Below are 16,524 nucleotides of genomic sequence, written 5' to 3'. Positions count from 1 at the left end.
TAGTGGAGAACTAGTGTCTACTCTATAGTGGAGAACTAGTGTCTACTGTATAGTGGAGAACTAGTGTCTACTGTATAGTGGAGAACTAGTGTCTACTGTATAGTGGAGAACTAGTGTCTACTGTATAGTGGAGAACTAGTGTCTACTGTATAGTGGAGAACTAGTGTCTACTGTATAGTGGAGAACTAGTGTCTACTGTATAGTGGAGAACTAGTGTCTACTGTATAGTGGAGAACTAGTGTCTACTGTATAGTGGAGAACTAGTGTCTACTGTATAGTGGAGAACTAGTGTCTACTGTATAGTGGAGAACTAGTGTCTACTGTATAGTGGAGAACTAGTGTCTACTGTATAGTGGAGAACTAGTGTCTACTGTATAGTGGAGAACTAGTGTCTACTGTATAGTGGAGAACTAGTGTCTACTGTATAGTGGAGAACTAGTGGCTACTCTATAGTGGAGAACTAGTGGCTACTCTATAGTGGAGAACTAGTGGCTACTGTATAGTGGAGAACTAGTGGCTACTGTATAGTGGAGAACTAGTGGCTACTCTATAGTGGAGAACTAGTGTCTACTCTATAGTGGAGAACTAGTGTCTACTCTATAGTGGAGAACTAGTGTCTACTCTATAGTGGAGAACTAGTGTCTACTCTATAGTGGAGAACTAGTGTCTACTGTATAGTGGAGAACTAGTGTCTACTCTATAGTGGAGAACTAGTGTTTGTCTACTGTATAGTGGAGAACTAGTGTCTACTCTATAGTGGAGAACTAGTGTTTGTCTACTGTATAGTGGAGAACTAGTGTCTACTCTATAGTGGAGAACTAGTGTCTACTCTATAGTGGAGAACTAGTGTCTACTCTATAGTGGAGAACTAGTGTCTACTCTATAGTGGAGAACTAGTGTTTGTCTACTCTATAGTGGAGAACTAGTGTTTGTCTACTGTATAGTGGAGAACTAGTGTCTACTGTATAGTGGAGAACTAGTGTCTACTGTATAGTGGAGAACTAGTGTCTACTCTATAGTGGAGAACTAGTGTCTACTGTATAGTGGAGAACTAGTGTCTACTGTATAGTGGAGAACTAGTGTCTACTGTATAGTGGAGAACTAGTGTCTACTGTATAGTGGAGAACTAGTGTTTGTCTACTGTATAGTGGAGAACTAGTGTCTACTGTATAGTGGAGAACTAGTGTCTGTCTACTCTATAGTGGAGAACTAGTGTTTGTCTACTCTATAGTGGAGAACTAGTGTTTGTCTACTCTATAGTGGAGAACTAGTGTCTACTGTATAGTGGAGAACTAGTGTCTACTGTATAGTGGAGAACTAGTGTCTACTGTATAGTGGAGAACTAGTGTCTACTGTATAGTGGAGAACTAGTGTCTACTGTATAGTGGAGAACTAGTGTCTACTGTATAGTGGAGAACTAGTGTCTACTCTATAGTGGAGAACTAGTGTCTACTCTATAGTGGAGAACTAGTGTCTACTCTATAGTGGAGAACTAGTGTTTGTCTACTCTATAGTGGAGAACTAGTGTCTACTGTATAGTGGAGAACTAGTGTTTGTCTACTCTATAGTGGAGAACTAGTGTCTACTGTATAGTGGAGAACTAGTGTTTGTCTACTCTATAGTGGAGAACTAGTGTCTACTGTATAGTGGAGAACTAGTGTCTACTCTATAGTGGAGAACTAGTGTCTACTCTATAGTGGAGAACTAGTGTCTACTGTATAGTGGAGAACTAGTGTCTACTGTATAGTGGAGAACTAGTGTCTACTGTATAGTGGAGAACTAGTGTTTGTCTACTCTATAGTGGAGAACTAGTGTCTACTGTATAGTGGAGAACTAGTGTTTGTCTACTCTATAGTGGAGAACTAGTGTCTACTGTATAGTGGAGAACTAGTGTCTACTCTATAGTGGAGAACTAGTGTCTACTCTATAGTGGAGAACTAGTGTCTACTGTATAGTGGAGAACTAGTGTCTACTGTATAGTGGAGAACTAGTGTCTACTGTATAGTGGAGAACTAGTGTCTACTGTATAGTGGAGAACTAGTGTCTACTGTATAGTGGAGAACTAGTGTCTACTCTATAGTGGAGAACTAGTGTCTACTGTATAGTGGAGAACTAGTGTCTACTGTATAGTGGAGAACTAGTGTCTACTGTATAGTGGAGAACTAGTGTCTACTGTATAGTGGAGAACTAGTGTCTACTGTATAGTGGAGAACTAGTGTCTATAGTGGAGAACTAGTATCTACTGTATAGTGGAGAACTAGTGTCTATAGTGGAGAACTAGTATCTACTGTATCGTGGAGAACTAGTGTCTACTCTATAGTGGAGAACTAGTGTCTACTGTATAGTGGAGAACTAGTGTCTACTGTATAGTGGAGAACTAGTGTCTACTGTATAGTGGAGAACTAGTGTCTACTCTATAGCGGAGAACTAGTGTCTACTCTATAGCGGAGAACTAGTGTCTACTCTATAGTGGAGAACTAGTGTCTACTCTATAGTGGAGAACTAGTGTCTACTCTATAGTGGAGAACTAGTGTCTACTCTATAGTGGAGAACTAGTGTCTACTCTATAGTGGAGAACTAGTGTCTACTCTATAGTGGAGAACTAGTGTCTACTCTATAGTGGAGAACTAGTGTCTACTGTATAGTGGAGAACTAGTGTCTACTCTATAGTGGAGAACTAGTGTCTACTCTATAGTGGAGAACTAGTGTCTACTCTATAGTGGAGAACTAGTGTCTACTGTATAGTGGAGAACTAGTGTTTGTCTACTGTATAGTGGAGAACTAGTGTTTGTCTACTGTATAGTGGAGAACTAGTGTTTGTCTACTCTATAGTGGAGAACTAGTGTCTACTGTATAGTGGAGAACTAGTGTGTGTCTACTCTATAGTGGAGAACTAGTGTTTGTCTACTCTATAGTGGAGAACTAGTGTTTGTCTACTCTATAGTGGAGAACTAGTGTTTGTCTACTCTATAGTGGAGAACTAGTGTCTACTCTATAGTGGAGAACTAGTGTCTACTCTATAGTGGAGAACTAGTGTCTACTGTATAGTGGAGTCTACTCTATAGTGGAGAACTAGTGTCTACTCTATAGTGGAGAACTAGTGTCTACTGTATAGTGGAGAACTAGTGTTTGTCTACTCTATAGTGGAGAACTAGTGTTTGTCTACTCTATAGTGGAGAACTAGTGTTTGTCTACTCTATAGTGGAGAACTAGTGTTTGTCTACTCTATAGTGGAGAACTAGTGTTTGTCTACTCTATAGTGGAGAACTAGTGTCTACTCTATAGTGGAGAACTAGTGTCTACTCTATAGTGGAGAACTAGTGTCTACTGTATAGTGGAGTCTACTCTATAGTGGAGAACTAGTGTCTACTCTATAGTGGAGAACTAGTGTCTACTGTATAGTGGAGAACTAGTGTTTGTCTACTCTATAGTGGAGAACTAGTGTTTGTCTACTCTATAGTGGAGAACTAGTGTCTACTCTATAGTGGAGAACTAGTGTCTACTCTATAGTGGAGAACTAGTGTTTGTCTACTCTATAGTGGAGAACTAGTGTTTGTCTACTCTATAGTGGAGAACTAGTGTTTGTCTACTCTATAGTGGAGAACTAGTGTTTGTCTACTCTATAGTGGAGAACTAGTGTTTGTCTACTCTATAGTGGAGAACTAGTGTTTGTCTACTCTATAGTGGAGAACTAGTGTTTGTCTACTCTATAGTGGAGAACTAGTGTTTGTCTACTCTATAGTGGAGAACTAGTGTTTGTCTACTCTATAGTGGAGAACTAGTGTCTACTGTATAGTGGAGAACTAGTGTTTGTCTACTGTATAGTGGAGAACTAGTGTCTACTCTATAGTGGAGAACTAGTGTTTGTCTACTCTATAGTGGAGAACTAGTGTTTGTCTACTCTATAGTGGAGAACTAGTGTTTGTCTACTCTATAGTGGAGAACTAGTGTTTGTCTACTCTATAGTGGAGAACTAGTGTTTGTCTACTCTATAGTGGAGAACTAGTGTTTGTCTACTCTATAGTGGAGAACTAGTGTCTACTGTATAGTGGAGAACTAGTGTCTACTGTATAGTGGAGAACTAGTGTTTGTCTACTCTATAGTGGAGAACTAGTGTTTGTCTACTCTATAGTGGAGAACTAGTGTTTGTCTACTCTATAGTGGAGAACTAGTGTTTGTCTACTGTATAGTGGAGAACTAGTGTCTACTGTATAGTGGAGAACTAGTCTCCTACTGTATAGTGGAGAACTAGTGTTTGTCTACTGTATAGTGGAGAACTAGTGTCTACTGTATAGTGGAGAACTAGTGTCTACTGTATAGTGGAGAACTAGTGTCTACTCTATAGTGGAGAACTAGTGTCTACTCTATAGTGGAGAACTAGTGTCTACTGTATAGTGGAGAACTAGTGTTTGTCTACTGTATAGTGGAGAACTAGTGTTTGTCTACTCTATAGTGGAGAACTAGTGTTTGTCTACTCTATAGTGGAGAACTAGTGTTTGTCTACTCTATAGTGGAGAACTAGTGTTTGTCTACTCTATAGTGGAGAACTAGTGTTTGTCTACTGTATAGTGGAGAACTAGTGTTTGTCTACTGTATAGCGGAGAACTAGTGTCTACTCTATAGTGGAGAACTAGTGTCTACTCTATAGTGGAGAACTAGTGTCTACTGTATAGTGGAGAACTAGTGTTTGTCTACTGTATAGTGGAGAACTAGTGTTTGTCTACTCTATAGTGGAGAACTAGTGTTTGTCTACTCTATAGTGGAGAACTAGTGTTTGTCTACTCTATAGTGGAGAACTAGTGTTTGTCTACTCTATAGTGGAGAACTAGTGTTTGTCTACTGTATAGTGGAGAACTAGTGTTTGTCTACTGTATAGTGGAGAACTAGTGTTTGTCTACTGTATAGCGGAGAACTAGTGTCTACTGTAGCGGAGAACTACTCTATAGCGGAGAACTAGTGTCTACTCTATAGCGGAGAACTAGTGTCTACTCTATAGCGGAGAACTAGTGTCTACTCTATAGCGGAGAACTAGTGTCTACTCTATAGCGGAGAACTAGTGTCTACTCTATAGTGGAGAACTAGTGTCTACTGTATAGTGGAGAACTAGTGTTTGTCTACTGTATAGTGGAGAACTAGTGTCTACTGTATAGTGGAGAACTAGTGTTTGTCTACTGTATAGTGGAGAACTAGTGTTTGTCTACTGTATAGTGGAGAACTAGTGTTTGTCTACTGTATAGTGGAGAACTAGTGTCTACTGTATAGTGGAGAACTAGTGGCTACTGTATAGCGGAGAACTAACTAGTGGCTACTGTATAGCGGAGAACTAGTGTCTATAGTGGAGAACTAGTGTCTACTGTATAGTGGAGAACTAGTGTCTACTGTATAGTGGAGAACTAGTGTCTATAGTGGAGAACTAGTGTCTACTGTATAGTGGAGAACTAGTGTCTATAGTGGAGAACTAGTGTCTATAGTGGAGAACTAGTGTTTGTCTACTGTATAGTGGAGAACTAGTGTTTGTCTACTGTATAGTGGAGAACTAGTGTCTATAGTGGAGAACTAGTGTCTACTGTATAGTGGAGAACTAGTGTCTACTGTATAGTGGAGAACTAGTGTCTACTGTATAGTGGAGAACTAGTGTCTACTGTATAGTGGAGAACTAGTGTCTACTGTATAGTGGAGAACTAGTGTCTACTGTATAGTGGAGTACTAGTGTCTACTGTATAGTGGAGTACTAGTGTCTACTGTATAGTGGAGAACTAGTGTCTACTCTATAGTGGAGAACTAGTGTCTACTGTATAGTGGAGAACTAGTGTCTACTGTATAGTGGAGAACTAGTGTCTACTGTATAGTGGAGAACTAGTGTCTACTGTATAGTGGAGAACTAGTGTCTACTGTATAGTGGAGAACTAGTGTCTACTGTATAGTGGAGAACTAGTGTCTACTGTATAGTGGAGAACTAGTGTCTACTCTATAGTGGAGAACTAGTGTCTACTCTATAGTGGAGAACTAGTGTCTACTCTATAGTGGAGAACTAGTGTCTACTCTATAGTGGAGAACTAGTGTCTACTCTATAGTGGAGAACTAGTGTCTACTGTATAGTGGAGAACTAGTGTCTACTGTATAGTGGAGAACTAGTGTCTACTGTATAGTGGAGAACTAGTGTTTGTCTACTGTATAGTGGAGAACTAGTGTTTGTCTACTGTATAGCGGAGAACTAGTGTCTACTGTATAGTGGAGAACTAGTGTCTGGAGAACTAGTGTCTATAGTGGAGAACTAGTGTCTATAGTGGAGAACTAGTGTCTATAGTGGAGAACTAGTGTCTACTGTATAGTGGAGAACTAGTGTCTACTGTATAGTGGAGAACTAGTGTCTACTGTATAGTGGAGAACTAGTGTCTACTGTATAGTGGAGAACTAGTGTCTACTGTATAGTGGAGAACTAGTGTCTACTCTATAGTGGAGAACTAGTGTCTACTCTATAGTGGAGAACTAGTGTCTACTCTATAGTGGAGAACTAGTGTCTACTCTATAGTGGAGAACTAGTGTCTACTGTATAGTGGAGAACTAGTGTCTACTGTATAGTGGAGAACTAGTGTCTACTGTATAGTGGAGAACTAGTGTCTACTGTATAGTGGAGAACTAGTGTCTACTGTATAGTGGAGAACTGGTGTCTACTAGTGGAGAACTAGTGTCTACTGTATAGTGGAGAACTAGTGTCTACTGTATAGTGGAGAACTAGTGTCTATAGTGGAGAACTAGTGTCTACTGTATAGTGGAGAACTAGTGTCTATAGTGGAGAACTAGTGTCTACTGTATAGTGGAGAACTAGTGTCTACTGTATAGTGGAGAACTAGTGTCTACTCTATAGTGGAGAACTAGTGTCTACTGTATAGTGGAGAAGTAGTGTTTGTCTACTCTATAGTGGAGAACTAGTGTTTGTCTACTCTATATTGGAGAACTAGTGTTTGTCTACTCTATAGTGGAGAACTAGTGTCTACTGTATAGTGGAGAACTAGTGTCTACTGTATAGTGGAGAACTAGTGTCTACTCTATAGTGGAGAACTAGTGTCTACTGTATAGTGGAGAACTAGTGTGTCTACTCTATAGTGGAGAACTAGTGTGTCTAGTGTCTCTATAGTGGAGAACTAGTGTCTACTCTGTAGTGGAGAACTAGTGTCTACTCTATAGTGGAGAACTAGTGTCTACTCTATAGTGGAGAACTAGTGTCTACTCTATAGTGGAGAACTAGTGTCTACTGTATAGTGGAGAACTAGTGTCTACTCTATAGTGGAGAACTAGTGTCTACTCTATAGTGGAGAACTAGTGTCTACTGTATAGTGGAGAACTAGTGTTTGTCTACTGTATAGTGGAGAACTAGTGTCTACTGTATAGTGGAGAACTAGTGTCTACTGTATAGTGGAGAACTAGTGTTTGTCTACTCTATAGTGGAGAACTAGTGTTTGTCTACTCTATAGTGGAGAACTAGTGTCTACTCTATAGTGGAGAACTAGTGTCTACTCTATAGTGGAGAACTAGTGTTTGTCTACTGTATAGTGGAGAACTAGTGTCTACTCTATAGTGGAGAACTAGTGTCTACTCTATAGTGGAGAACTAGTGTCTACTCTATAGTGGAGAACTAGTGTTTGTCTACTCTATTGTGGAGAACTAGTGTTTGTCTACTCTATAGTGGAGAACTAGTGTTTGTCTACTCTATAGTGGAGAACTAGTGTTTGTCTACTCTATAGTGGAGAACTAGTGTTTGTCTACTCTATAGTGGAGAACTAGTGTCTACTGTATAGTGGAGAACTAGTGTCTACTGTATAGTGGAGAACTAGTGTTTGTCTACTCTATAGTGGAGAACTAGTGTTTGTCTACTCTATAGTGGAGAACTAGTGTCTGTGGAGAACTAGTGTCTACTGTATAGTGGAGAACTAGTGTCTACTGTATAGTGGAGAACTAGTGTCTACTGTATAGTGGAGAACTAGTGTTTGTCTACTCTATAGTGGAGAACTAGTGTCTACTGTATAGTGGAGAACTAGTGTCTACTGTATAGTGGAGAACTAGTGTCTACTGTATAGTGGAGAACTAGTGTCTACTCTATAGTGGAGAACTAGTGTCTACTCTATAGTGGAGAACTAGTGTCTACTGTATAGTGGAGAACTAGTGTTTGTCTACTGTATAGTGGAGAACTAGTGTTTGTCTACTCTATAGTGGAGAACTAGTGTTTGTCTACTCTATAGTGGAGAACTAGTGTTTGTCTACTGTATAGTGGAGAACTAGTGTTTGTCTACTGTATAGCGGAGAACTAGTGTTTGTCTACTGTATAGCGGAGAACTAGTGTCTACTCTATAGCGGAGAACTAGTGTCTACTCTATAGCGGAGAACTAGTGTCTACTCTATAGCGGAGAACTAGTGTCTACTCTATAGCGGAGAACTAGTGTCTACTCTATAGTGGAGAACTAGTGTCTACTCTATAGTGGAGAACTAGTGTCTACTCTATAGTGGAGAACTAGTGTCTACTCTATAGTGGAGAACTAGTGTCTACTCTATAGTGGAGAACTAGTGTCTACTCTATAGTGGAGAACTAGTGTCTACTCTATAGTGGAGAACTAGTGTCTACTCTATAGTGGAGAACTAGTGTCTACTCTATAGTGGAGAACTAGTGTCTACTCTATAGTGGAGAACTAGTGTCTACTCTATAGTGGAGAACTAGTGTCTACTGTATAGTGGAGAACTAGTGTCTACTGTATAGTGGAGAACTAGTGTCTACTGTATAGTGGAGAACTAGTGTTTGTCTACTGTATAGTGGAGAACTAGTGTTTGTCTACTGTATAGTGGAGAACTAGTGTCTACTGTATAGCGGAGAACTAACTAGTGGTGTATAGCGGAGAACTAGTGTCTACTGTATAGTGGAGAACTAGTGTCTACTGTATAGTGGAGAACTAGTGTCTATAGTGGAGAACTAGTGTCTATAGTGGAGAACTAGTGTCTATAGTGGAGAACTAGTGTTTGTCTACTGTATAGTGGAGAACTAGTGTTTGTCTACTGTATAGTGGAGAACTAGTGTCTATAGTGGAGAACTAGTGTCTACTGTATAGTGGAGAACTAGTGTCTACTGTATAGTGGAGAACTAGTGTCTACTGTATAGTGGAGAACTAGTGTCTACTGTATAGTGGAGAACTAGTGTCTACTGTATAGTGGAGAACTAGTGTCTACTGTATAGTGGAGAACTAGTGTCTACTGTATAGTGGAGAACTAGTGTCTACTGTATAGTGGAGAACTAGTGTCTACTGTATAGTGGAGAACTAGTGTCTATAGTGGAGAACTAGTGTCTACTGTATAGTGGAGAACTAGTGTCTATAGTGGAGAACTAGTGTCTATAGTGGAGAACTAGTGTTTGTCTACTGTATAGTGGAGAACTAGTGTTTGTCTACTGTATAGTGGAGAACTAGTGTCTATAGTGGAGAACTAGTGTCTACTGTATAGTGGAGAACTAGTGTCTACTGTATAGTGGAGAACTAGTGTCTACTGTATAGTGGAGAACTAGTGTCTACTGTATAGTGGAGAACTAGTGTCTACTGTATAGTGGAGAACTAGTGTCTACTGTATAGTGGAGAACTAGTGTCTACTGTATAGTGGAGAACTAGTGTCTACTGTATAGTGGAGAACTAGTGTCTACTCTATAGTGGAGAACTAGTGTCTACTCTATAGTGGAGAACTAGTGTCTACTCTATAGTGGAGAACTAGTGTCTACTGTATAGTGGAGAACTAGTGTCTACTGTATAGTGGAGAACTAGTGTCTACTGTATAGTGGAGAACTAGTGTCTACTGTATAGTGGAGAACTAGTGTCTACTGTATAGTGGAGAACTAGTGTCTACTCTATAGTGGAGAACTAGTGTCTACTCTATAGTGGAGAACTAGTGTCTACTGTATAGTGGAGAACTAGTGTCTACTCTATAGTGGAGAACTAGTGTCTACTGTATAGTGGAGAACTAGTGTCTACTGTATAGTGGAGAACTAGTGTCTACTGTATAGTGGAGAACTAGTGTCTACTGTATAGTGGAGAACTAGTGTCTACTGTATAGTGGAGAACTAGTGTTTGTCTACTGTATAGTGGAGAACTAGTGTTTGTCTACTGTATAGTGGAGAACTAGTGTTTGTCTACTGTATAGTGGAGAACTAGTGTTTGTCTACTGTATAGTGGAGAACTAGTGTTTGTCTACTGTATAGTGGAGAACTAGTGTCTATAGTGGAGAACTAGTGTCTATAGTGGAGAACTAGTGTCTATAGTGGAGAACTAGTGTCTACTGTATAGTGGAGAACTAGTGTCTATAGTGGAGAACTAGTGTCTACTGTATAGTGGAGAACTAGTGTCTACTGTATAGTGGAGAACTAGTGTCTACTGTATAGTGGAGAACTAGTGTCTACTGTATAGTGGAGAACTAGTGTCTACTGTATAGTGGAGAACTAGTGTCTACTGTATAGTGGAGAACTAGTGTCTACTGTATAGTGGAGAACTAGTGTCTACTGTATAGTGGAGAACTAGTGTCTACTCTATAGTGGAGAACTAGTGTCTACTGTATAGTGGAGAACTAGTGTCTACTGTATAGTGGAGAACTAGTGTCTACTGTATAGTGGAGAACTAGTGTCTACTGTATAGTGGAGAACTAGTGTCTACTGTATAGTGGAGAACTAGTGTCTACTGTATAGTGGAGAACTAGTGTCTATAGTGGAGAACTAGTGTCTACTGTATAGTGGAGAACTAGTGTCTACTGTATAGTGGAGAACTAGTGTCTACTGTATAGTGGAGAACTAGTGTCTACTCTATAGTGGAGAACTAGTGTCTACTGTATAGTGGAGAACTAGTGTCTACTGTATAGTGGAGAACTAGTGTTTGTCTACTGTATAGTGGAGAACTAGTGTCTACTCTATAGTGGAGAACTAGTGTCTACTCTATAGTGGAGAACTAGTGTCTACTGTATAGTGGAGAACTAGTGTCTACTGTATAGTGGAGAACTAGTGTTTGTCTACTCTATAGTGGAGAACTAGTGTTTGTCTACTCTATAGTGGAGAACTAGTGTTTGTCTACTCTATAGTGGAGAACTAGTGTCTACTGTATAGTGGAGAACTAGTGTCTACTGTATAGTGGAGAACTAGTGTCTACTCTATAGTGGAGAACTAGTGTCTACTGTATAGTGGAGAACTAGTGTCTACTCTATAGTGGAGAACTAGTGTCTACTCTATAGTGGAGAACTAGTGTCTACTGTATAGTGGAGAACTAGTGTCTACTCTATAGTGGAGAACTAGTGTCTACTGTATAGTGGAGAACTAGTGTCTACTCTATAGTGGAGAACTAGTGTCTACTCTATAGTGGAGAACTAGTGTCTACTCTATAGTGGAGAACTAGTGTCTACTCTATAGTGGAGAACTAGTGTCTACTCTATAGTGGAGAACTAGTGTCTACTGTATAGTGGAGAACTAGTGTCTACTCTATAGTGGAGAACTAGTGTCTACTGTATAGTGGAGAACTAGTGTCTACTCTATAGTGGAGAACTAGTGTCTACTCTATAGTGGAGAACTAGTGTCTACTCTATAGTGGAGAACTAGTGTCTACTGTATAGTGGAGAACTAGTGTCTACTGTATAGTGGAGAACTAGTGTTTGTCTACTGTATAGTGGAGAACTAGTGTCTACTCTATAGTGGAGAACTAGTGTCTACTGTATAGTGGAGAACTAGTGTCTACTGTATAGTGGAGAACTAGTGTCTATAGTGGAGAACTAGTGTCTACTGTATAGTGGAGAACTAGTGTCTACTGTATAGTGGAGAACTAGTGTCTACTGTATAGTGGAGAACTAGTGTCTACTCTATAGTGGAGAACTAGTGTCTACTCTATAGTGGAGAACTAGTGTCTACTCTATAGTGGAGAACTAGTGTCTACTCTATAGTGGAGAACTAGTGTCTACTGTATAGTGGAGAACTAGTGTCTACTGTATAGTGGAGAACTAGTGTCTACTCTATAGTGGAGAACTAGTGTCTACTCTATAGTGGAGAACTAGTGTCTACTCTATAGTGGAGAACTAGTGTCTACTGTATAGTGGAGAACTAGTGTTTGTCTACTGTATAGTGGAGAACTAGTGTCTACTGTATAGTGGAGAACTAGTGTCTACTCTATAGTGGAGAACTAGTGTCTATTGTATAGTGGAGAACTAGTGTTTGTCTACTCTATAGTGGAGAACTAGTGTCTACTCTATAGTGGAGAACTAGTGTCTACTCTATAGTGGAGAACTAGTGTCTACTGTATAGTGGAGAACTAGTGTCTACTGTATAGTGGAGAACTAGTGTCTACTCTATAGTGGAGAACTAGTGTCTACTCTATAGTGGAGAACTAGTGTCTACTCTATAGTGGAGAACTAGTGTCTACTCTATAGTGGAGAACTAGTGTCTACTCTATAGTGGAGAACTAGTGTCTACTCTATAGTGGAGAACTAGTGTCTACTCTATAGTGGAGAACTAGTGTCTACTCTATAGTGGAGAACTAGTGTCTACTCTATAGTGGAGAACTAGTGTCTACTGTATAGTGGAGAACTAGTGTCTACTGTATAGTGGAGAACTAGTGTCTACTGTATAGTGGAGAACTAGTGTCTACTGTATAGTGGAGAACTAGTGTCTACTGTATAGTGGAGAACTAGTGTCTACTGTATAGTGGAGAACTAGTGTCTACTGTATAGTGGAGAACTAGTGTCTACTGTATAGTGGAGAACTAGTGTCTACTGTATAGTGGAGAACTAGTGTCTACTGTATAGTGGAGAACTAGTGTCTACTGTATAGTGGAGAACTAGTGTCTACTGTATAGTGGAGAACTAGTGTCTACTGTATAGTGGAGAACTAGTGTCTACTGTATAGTGGAGAACTAGTGTCTACTGTATAGTGGAGAACTAGTGTCTACTGTATAGTGGAGAACTAGTGTCTACTGTATAGTGGAGAACTAGTGTCTACTGTATAGTGGAGAACTAGTGTCTACTGTATAGTGGAGAACTAGTGTCTACTGTATAGTGGAGAACTAGTGTCTACTGTATAGTGGAGAACTAGTGTCTACTGTATAGTGGAGAACTAGTGTCTATAGTGGAGAACTAGTGTCTATAGTGGAGAACTAGTGTCTATAGTGGAGAACTAGTGTCTACTGTATAGTGGAGAACTAGTGTCTATAGTGGAGAACTAGTGTCTATAGTGGAGAACTAGTGTCTATAGTGGAGAACTAGTGTCTACTGTATAGTGGAGAACTAGTGTCTACTGTATAGTGGAGAACTAGTGTCTATAGTGGAGAACTAGTGTCTACTGTATAGTGGAGAACTAGTGTCTACTGTATAGTGGAGAACTAGTGTCTACTCTATAGTGGAGAACTAGTGTCTACTGTATAGTGGAGAACTAGTGTCTACTGTATAGTGGAGAACTAGTGTTTGTCTACTCTATAGTGGAGAACTAGTGTTTGTCTACTCTATAGTGGAGAACTAGTGTTTGTCTACTCTATAGTGGAGAACTAGTGTCTACTGTATAGTGGAGAACTAGTGTCTACTCTATAGTGGAGAACTAGTGTCTACTCTATAGTGGAGAACTAGTGTCTACTGTATAGTGGAGAACTAGTGTCTACTCTATAGTGGAGAACTAGTGTCTACTGTATAGTGGAGAACTAGTGTCTACTGTATAGTGGAGAACTAGTGTTTGTCTACTGTATAGTGGAGAACTAGTGTCTACTGTATAGTGGAGAACTAGTGTCTACTCTATAGTGGAGAACTAGTGTCTACTGTATAGTGGAGAACTAGTGTTTGTCTACTCTATAGTGGAGAACTAGTGTCTACTCTATAGTGGAGAACTAGTGTCTACTCTATAGTGGAGAACTAGTGTCTACTCTATAGTGGAGAACTAGTGTCTACTGTATAGTGGAGAACTAGTGTCTACTGTATAGTGGAGAACTAGTGTCTACTCTATAGTGGAGAACTAGTGTCTACTCTATAGTGGAGAACTAGTGTCTACTCTATAGTGGAGAACTAGTGTCTACTCTATAGTGGAGAACTAGTGTCTACTGTATAGTGGAGAACTAGTGTTTGTCTACTGTATAGTGGAGAACTAGTGTTTGTCTACTCTATAGTGGAGAACTAGTGTTTGTCTACTCTATAGTGGAGAACTAGTGTCTACTCTATAGTGGAGAACTAGTGTCTACTGTATAGTGGAGAACTAGTGTCTACTCTATAGTGGAGAACTAGTGTCTACTGTATAGTGGAGAACTAGTGTTTGTCTACTCTATAGTGGAGAACTAGTGTCTACTGTATAGTGGAGAACTAGTGTCTACTGTATAGTGGAGAACTAGTGTCTACTGTATAGTGGAGAACTAGTGTCTACTGTATAGTGGAGAACTAGTGTCTACTGTATAGTGGAATTTAACTGGTTTCTCTGTGCTTTTTACAGGTGGACAGAGCTGTAGACTACCTGACCCAGCATGCCTCTCTCCCCACCGCTAACCTGGGCTTCACTGTTACCGTGGGAACGCAGCGAGGCATCTACCTCCGAGACCCCACCCAGGTCCTGTCCCCTCCGACCACGGGGTCGGCATCGAACCTGTTTTCCCCGAAAATACCGGTATTACACACACACACACACACACACACACACACACACACACACACACACACACACACACACACACACACACACACACACACACACACACACACACACACTGCGTGATTGGTCTGTCCTCTTTAGTTCTATTAATTGGTCCATTCTACTTCCTGTTTGACAGAGAACACGGAGCGTATTTCTCTGCAACTGCACCTGGCCCTGACATGCTCCGCCTCCTGGGTGCAGTGTCCCTCCCACCTGGAGCTCATGAACCAGTGTCGTCATGTCAACGTCAGAGTCGATCCCCTGGGGCTCCGAGAGGGACTGCATTATACTGAGGTACGGAGAGGAGAGAGAGAGGGACTGGTTTATACTGAGGTACGGAGAGGAGAGAGGGACTGCATTATACTGAGGTACGGAGAGGAGAGACTGGTTTATACTGAGGTACGGAGAGGAGAGAGGGACTGGTTTATACTGAGGTACGGAGAGGAGAGAGGGACTGGTTTATACTGAGGTACGGAGAGGAGAGAGGGACTGGTTTATCCTGAGGTACGGAGAGGAGAGAGGGACTGGTTTATACTGAGGTACGGAGAGGAGAGAGGGACTGGTTTATACTGAGGTACGGAGAGGAGAGAGAGCGGGACTGGTTTATACTGAGGTACGGAGAGGAGAGAGGGACTGGTCTATCCTGAGGTACGGAGAGGAGAGAGGGACTGGTTTATCCTGAGGTACGGAGAGGAGAGAGGGACTGGTTTATCCTGAGGTACGGAGAGGAGAGAGGGACTGGTTTATACTGAGGTACGGAGAGGAGAGAGGGACTGGTTTATACTGAGGTACGGAGAGGAGAGAGGGACTGGTTTATCCTGAGGTACGGAGAGGAGAGAGGGACTGGTTTATACTGAGGTACGGAGAGGAGAGAGCGAGGGACTGGTTTATACTGAGGTACGGAGAGGAGAGAGAGGGACTGCATTATACTGGGGTACGGAGAGGAGAGAGGGACTGGTTTATACTGAGGTACGGAGAGGAGAGAGAGACTGGTTTATACTGAGGTACGGAGAGGAGAGAGCGAGGGACTGGTTTATACTGAGGTACGGAGAGGAGAGAGAGACTGGTTTATCCTGAGGTACGGAGAGGAGAGAGGGACTGGTTTATCCTGAGGTACGGAGAGGAGAGAGGGACTGGTTTATCCTGAGGTACGGAGAGGAGAGAGGGACTGGTTTATACTGAGGTACGGAGAGGAGAGAGGGACTGGTTTATACTGAGGTACGGAGAGGAGAGAGGGACTGGTTTATCCTGAGGTACGGAGAGGAGAGAGGGACTGGTTTATACTGAGGTACGGAGAGGAGAGAGGGACTGGTTTATACTGAGGTACGGAGAGGAGAGAGAGGGACTGCATTATACTGGGGTACGGAGAGGAGAGAGGAACTGGTTTATACTGAGGTACGGAGAGGAGAGAGAGACTGGTTTATACTGAGGTACGGAGAGGAGAGAGAGAGGGACTGGTTTATACTGAGGTACGGAGAGGAGAGAGAGACTGGTTTATACTGAGGTACGGAGAGGAGAGAGGGACTGGTTTATACTGAGGTACGGAGAGGAGAGAGGGACTGGTTTATACTGAGGTACGGAGAGGAGAGAGGGAGGAGGATGTCCAGTATTTAATCCAGTATTGAACCTGTTTCAGGAAGAGGGAGAGAGGAGGATGTCCAGTATTTAATCCAGTATTGGACCTGTTGTGTTTCAGGTGTGTGGTTATGACACAGCGTCCCCCAGCTCTGGCCCTCTGTTCAGAGTCCCCATAACGGTTATCATCCCAACCAAGTAAGACCACGACTTCTGTACAACACAATCAATACTTCTGTTCAACACAATCAATACTTCTGTTCAACACAATCAATACTTCTGTTCAA

At 41.2% G+C, this 16,524-nt stretch overlaps 1 protein-coding gene across 1 annotated transcript in view; it reads left to right on the top strand.

The window, feature by feature from the left end:
* LOC124018317 (tripeptidyl-peptidase 2-like) overlaps positions 1 to 16,524 on the top strand; it is a 61,232-nt gene that overhangs the window by 20,300 nt on the left and 24,408 nt on the right. Inside the window, 4 exon segments of the mRNA XM_046333588.1 lie at positions 14,465 to 14,579; positions 14,582 to 14,635; positions 14,799 to 14,956; positions 16,359 to 16,435. Coding sequence (XP_046189544.1) covers positions 14,465 to 14,579; positions 14,582 to 14,635; positions 14,799 to 14,956; positions 16,359 to 16,435 — 404 coding nt within the window.

Source organism: Oncorhynchus gorbuscha, unplaced genomic scaffold (assembly GCF_021184085.1).
Source record: "Oncorhynchus gorbuscha isolate QuinsamMale2020 ecotype Even-year unplaced genomic scaffold, OgorEven_v1.0 Un_scaffold_472, whole genome shotgun sequence".
In the NCBI taxonomy this organism is placed as follows: domain Eukaryota; kingdom Metazoa; phylum Chordata; class Actinopteri; order Salmoniformes; family Salmonidae; genus Oncorhynchus; species Oncorhynchus gorbuscha.
Note: the sequence above shows the minus strand (reverse complement) of the source record. Positions and strands in the feature narration are given on the sequence as shown.